The sequence below is a fragment of the Lepidochelys kempii genome, chromosome 17 (assembly GCF_965140265.1).
Source record: "Lepidochelys kempii isolate rLepKem1 chromosome 17, rLepKem1.hap2, whole genome shotgun sequence".
Taxonomy (NCBI): Eukaryota; Metazoa; Chordata; order Testudines; family Cheloniidae; genus Lepidochelys; species Lepidochelys kempii.
Window position 1 is genome coordinate 22,623,531 of NC_133272.1, and position 6,000 is coordinate 22,629,530.

The following is a 6,000-nucleotide window of genomic DNA, read 5'->3' on the forward strand; positions in this document are numbered from 1 at the left end:
ATTTAATACAGGTTTATTTTTAAAATTTAACCTATTTAAAATTAAATTTGAAATTATGACAACTAGTGTTGGGATGTAAATGTGTTCTAATCTATTAAAATAATTTAAACAAACAATAAGAAGTGTACGTTTGACTTTCATTAAGTTGTTGGAAGCAAACCCCTGAACTGGTGAAGGCCACTGGCTAAGAAGCACTGTAACCAAAGTTTGTTGAAGTGCTAAACCAGCTTTTGACAGCAGTAGCTGGTTCTGCAGGAGCAGAGAATATATTTGTCACTGCTAGTTCAATTAAATGATTAGTTCTTAAAAACCAATAGTAAACTGAAAATATACACTTCCAAACCATGAATGAAAACTAGGCGTAAGAGAGTGAGATCTACTAGTTCTAAAATCTGAAGGGCATGCTGACAAAAAACAGTAAGTTTAATTCACTAACTGCAGATAATACTTTCTTTGCTTAATAAATCAGTTAGTTTCAAATGCAAAACATGGTTTCAGAAATTTTTTTCTTATGTATTACAGCACATTTAAGGTAGTTTTATTTAAAAAAATGTAAAAAGGCTTTTAAATGTTGGGGATGGTTTTTTTGTTTTTCAGCATTTTTAATTGCTTTGGAATTCCCAACCAAATAAGAGTTTGATATAAACCACAAGTAAAAAATTAATCTAGTAAAATACATTTTTACATTTTTTTTAGAAAATGGTGAATAAAGAATCTGAATAAATGTACCTTATGTTATAGAACTGCTTAAATAAATGTGTATCAATTTAGTATATCCTCCTTGCAAAAAGGAAGGCCCAAATTTAGTGTAAATGCTATATTTAGTTGCAAATTAACATGTTTTAATAGTTACCAACTAACAAAAAGCAACTTTTCTTTAGGAAAATAAATAAGTACAAATGTATAACAATTAAAATCAAATGGTTTAACTCAAGGTTTACTGCTTACTGATTTAAAACATGATTAAAACCAATGATTAAAGTCAATCCACCCTGCTATATATTGAAACTGTAATCTTCATTGAAGCCTCCAAGCCCCATTCTTGTTGCTCTTCTAAGCTCCTTTCAATGTCATATCCCACCACACCTAAGATGTCAGTCACATGAACTGTAGGTTTATTCAGATTTAAATGATTTAAAATGAACATTCACATTGAGTTAAGGCACCCCAGCACCATTTCATTGTATTGAATGCATTAGTAATACCTGTCTGAATCTCAGACGTACACTTCCTTCTCCAAGGCTACATAATCCTTCCTATGGGCATTACCTGGCTGCACTTCATAGTGAAATAACAGAACATTTTCTAACGTAAGAGCCTTTACAAGTTGTGGAGACGCTTTGTCTCACACGCTGCCAAGATCTCTCACACATTATAGACATTTATACTTTTCCTCCACAATCTAAGTTCTCCTTGTGATTTCCATCCCACTTGTTGTACAGAGGCGAGATCAGCCTCCAGGGGCAGTAGTCTGCAGAGTTACAGCCCATTTAAAAAAAAAAAAAACAAAACACCCCACCACACACACACCTATCTATGTAGACATTAAGTCCTCTGCACAGAATTACTGGTGCATCTCCTATGATTGTTGTTTGATTTGCCTAACACCCACTTCTCCCTCTTCATCCCTCCAAGAAGTGATGAACACTGATTATTATGCTATAATACCATGAATTTATAACCTACCTTTCATATGGAGAATAAGAATATATATACAGAGAAAAGAATCCACTGCAGGCAAGCAACTTCTGTTGTCTATTTCTTAAATTTTTCCCATAAGACTTATGTTTTCCACACCACCACTTATGCAAGAAATACACTTGCTAAATAAATCAATCCTTTAAATCCCTTCCCAATTCTGCTCCAATGACTACAGTAAACTGAGGCCTACTGACAACTACTACATAGATGGCCAGTTGAGCCTTCTGATATTTATCTCATTAATATTCATACTAAGACATTCAAACATTTATACCTGCACACAGTCCCAGCTTGTGTGTTCTTGTTGTCCGCCTCATTCTCTTGTTACGCAAACTATTTTGCCACATCTTAAGTTGGAGTATAAATTTGTCAAGCAGGAATCACTAACTGTCTACTCTGGCTCTGATCCTACAAACACTTAGGCCAGGTCTACATCACGCAGGGCTGTGAAAATCTACACCCCTGAGCAACGTAGTTATATCAATCTGACTCTCGGTGTACACAATACTAGGTCAGTGGGAGATCATCTTCCAATGACATAATTACTGCTTCTCACAGAGATGGATTAACTATGCTGATGGGAGCTCTCCCCTCAATGTATCTTCACTTAAGTGCTGCTGCAGTGTTTTAAGTGTAGACCTGCACTTATATGCAAAGGAAGGCCAATAATAATAAAGAAGAATTAAAATGGGTTAAATCTAATAGTTATCTGTCCTCAAAGAGTTATAGTCACAAGCTCCTACAATGCAGGCTACAAAACAAACAAAATATGCAATGTTCTAGGGCCTAAGCTTCAGCAAGACTAGTTTTCCTAACATATTTACCATTTCAAGTGTTTAAGCACTAAGCACGTATGTCAGAGATTCTTAAAATATTATCCTTTGTCAAATTAACCCTTACACTTGGGTTCTTTCTCCCCTCCCCCCATTCCCTTTATTTTACAAAAGTAAAAATCATAACACACACACTGAATTTTACAAGAATATCCTGAGACGCAGGCAACTTTTCCTCAGACCATCTGCATTTACTAGCAGGCTAACGCTATAAACTTAAGAATTCAGTTACTTGATCAGTTTTTGGAGCTTGAAGCCCTATTTCTTGCCCGGTACCACAAACCATTCAATAATCCAGTAAACAGAGAATTATAAAGCAACTTTGGTGGAACTCTGAAGTCGTGACCAACTAACAGAAACGTTTGGGATTTCTCAACAGAAGCGTAAGCTAGGCGCTAAACCCTCCTGCAAAGCATCTGCCACACACACATCACACAGCATCGGGTAACAGAAACGGACCATAAACAAAACGGAAACTGACTAGCTGACTTTCGGTGCGAGGCTGGACTGGCGGGCGAAGCACCGCCCAGGGCAGAAGCTGGACAGCAATCGCCGGAGACGCAGCCAATTCCGGCCGGCAGGTCCAGGCAGGACCCCACCTCCCGAGCCCCCGACCACCTGCCGCTGTTTCGCGACCAGCCGCCGTGCGAGACGCCGGGGCTCCGAGGGGACTGACAGCGCCGGGGCTCGGGGCGCTGTCAACAGCACGGCGGGCCCAGGGGGCTCCGACACTCCCCCATCGGGAACTCCCGCGGGCACCGGTCAGCGGGAGCGGGCGCCGCCCCCCTGCCCCCGGAGGGGCGCCGAGCCACGGGGGGCAGCGGCCGGCGCTCGGGGCACTTTCGACCCGCCTGCGCCGCTTTGCCGCCCGCCCCAGCCCAGCCGGGAGCCCCTCGCCCCAGCCCAGCCGGGAGCCCCTCGCAGCCGCGGGACAGCGCCAGCAGCCCTACACTAGCCCGGGCAGCGGCCGCTCAGTCACCCCCCTGCCGGCACCGGGGCCAGCAGCCGTACGGAGCCGGCACGGCCCCTGCCCACTCGGAACCGCCTCTCCCGCCCCGCACCGGCCCCCTCCCTCAGGCCTCACAGGCTGGGCGGATACTCGCGGGTGCGGAAGGCCTCCTGCGTGTGAGGGACGATGAACCTCTCGCCTGCCTCCCCTGGCGGCAGCGGCTTGACCAGCGGGAAGGGCTTGCGGCCCAGCAGTGGCGCCATGACGGGAAGGGGAGATGCCCCGGCGGCTCCCCGCAGCGACCCCGGCAGCGGTGCGACCCGGGCGGAAGGATTGAAAAATGGCGGGAGATTCCCCTCCCCCCTCCCGAGCGAGAGGCCGGCAGAAGTGCTGCGCGCGCACCCTAGCCTGCTATTACCGCCAGGCCAGCCCTTCCCGCGTACGGCGCAGCCCGATTGGTCGCAGTCTGGGCCTTGCACATTCTAGTGGCCATGTGGCGCGCCTGTCTACTCGGCCAGCCCCGCCCACTTAGTGGACAATTTAGGCTGCAGAGCGCGTAGGGTGAAAGGTCACGTTATGTAAACGGAGGGAAGCAAGTCTCCATTTTGTGGCCCCGTTACTAGCCCCGCCTCCTTCCCTCGCCGGCCAATGGGAGCGCATCCCCCTCATATCCATCCGGGTACCACGCAGAGGCCGCGCGCCCGGCTTTGTCTCCACAATTGGAGCCCGCCCCTTCCCCCCCCTTAAAGGGGTAGCGCCTGGCCCGGAGGTCTGAGATGTGCAGAGGCTGTAGAGGGCCCCGCCCCCGGGCCTGGGACAGCCTCTCCTCCGCCAGCCCAGCCGGCTCCCCCCGCCCCTGCCCGGCCAGCCCGGTGGCTCATTGGAGCTTGGCCCTGGGGGGCTGAGCCAGGCTGGCCCCTCCCTGAGGGGGTACCCACGGCCCTGCCTCCCTGGGCGCCCCCCACCCAGCCATCGTGCCCCCGCCGCACGCCTTGGCCGCCCGCGGCCCTGGAGTGACACTGCCAGGCTCCTGCTGATTTTCTCCAAGCCCCAGCGCCTGGAGTCAGGTGGTTCCATGAGACTCTCCTCTCACGTAGAAAAGAGGAAGTTTCTAACCCTTGTGCTTGCAGCCAGAAGCCTGAGACGGTGACCCCGCCCTGTACAGAAGCCAAAGGCAAATTAAAAAAAAAGACACAAAACAAAAAAGCAACTTGTGTTTATCTATTTTTAAAGTCATGATTTTTAAACCAATCTCTTGGTGCCGGACTCATGACTATAGAACTCTAAAAAAATCTATTCCGATGTAGGAAAAACTGAGCCAAACAATAGGCAGATCTCTTCGCCATTGACAAACTGCATTCCCCACGAGCAGCAGGTGCTTCATCTGGGCTTCTTCCCCCCCATCCACCTCTCTTCCATGATCTTGTCATTTTTGCTGTGCCCTTTGTTGTGATCCTAGGCTCCTTTTGTTTGGAAATCTGATTTGGCTTGAAAATTGCCACATTTAGGCTATGTCTACACTACAGATCTTACAGCAGCACAGTTGCGCCCCTGTAACCATCCCCCACGTAGCCACTCTGTGCCATGGTAGCTGTGTCGGCGGGAAAGCGTCTCCCACCAACATACCACTGTCCACACCGCTGCATTTGTCACTGAAACCTACGTCACTCTGGGGGGCGCTTTTTTCACATTCCTGATGGACAAAAGTGTTCATGTAAACATAACCTTACTCTGAAGGCAAAGGAAAATATTTCTGCACGTTTTGAAAACAATTAGTCACATAAACCATTCCATTGTTTTAAATATCACTGAATTAATGCTCGTCTCCTTCTAGCTCAGAAATGGGTTGTTTTTTGGCACTTTAAATTGTATGTATTGTTAAATCACCTTTTGAACTTGTTCAGCTGCTAAATTTGATTAAAATAGGTTGTAATTAACCAAAGTTATTAATGATTTTTGTTGTGGATAATTTTCAGCTCAATCTTGCTTTTGCTGGTATCAGCTGAGGCTTTTTTTGCCATTGGTTTATGTGATTGCAAGATTGGGCACTGTATATTTGTTGCCCTTTATTGGCTGGTTTCAGATTAGATTGAATGTAAGGATATTTCTATAGGCGACAGCTAAAGAGATCTTCCTTTAGCTCAACTGGAATTGGAAAAGATTAAGAAAAGGGCAACAAAAATTATTAGAGGTACAAAACAGCTTCCGTATGAGAAGAGATTAATAAAACTGGGCCTTTTTAGTTTGGAAAAGAGACATCTAAGGGGGGATATGATAGAGGTCTATAAAATCATGACTCATGTGGAGAAAGTAAATAAGGAAGTGTTATTTACTCCTTCTCATAACACTAGAACTAGGGGGTCACTAAATGAAATTAATAGGCAACAGATTTAAAACAAACATAAAGAAGTATTTCTTCACACACAGCACAGTTAACCTGTGGAACTCTTTGACAGAAGATGTTGTGAAGGTCAAGACTGTAACAGGGTTCAAAAAAGAACTAGATAAATTCATGGA

General features: G+C 46.0%; 1 protein-coding gene across 2 annotated transcripts in view; it reads right to left on the bottom strand.

Annotated features, from left to right (window-relative positions):
• BAZ1B (bromodomain adjacent to zinc finger domain 1B) overlaps positions 1-3,891 on the bottom strand; it is a 90,294-nt gene extending 86,403 nt beyond the window's left edge. The window contains exon 1 of one of the 2 annotated variants that reach the window (XM_073315626.1): positions 3,634-3,891. In XM_073315626.1, coding sequence (XP_073171727.1) covers positions 3,634-3,746 — 113 coding nt within the window. In that variant the 5' untranslated portion in view covers positions 3,747-3,891. The remainder of the gene's footprint in view (positions 1-3,633) is intronic. The other variant, XM_073315627.1, reaches the window with a different exon arrangement.
• Between the last annotated feature and the right edge of the window lie 2,109 nt (positions 3,892-6,000).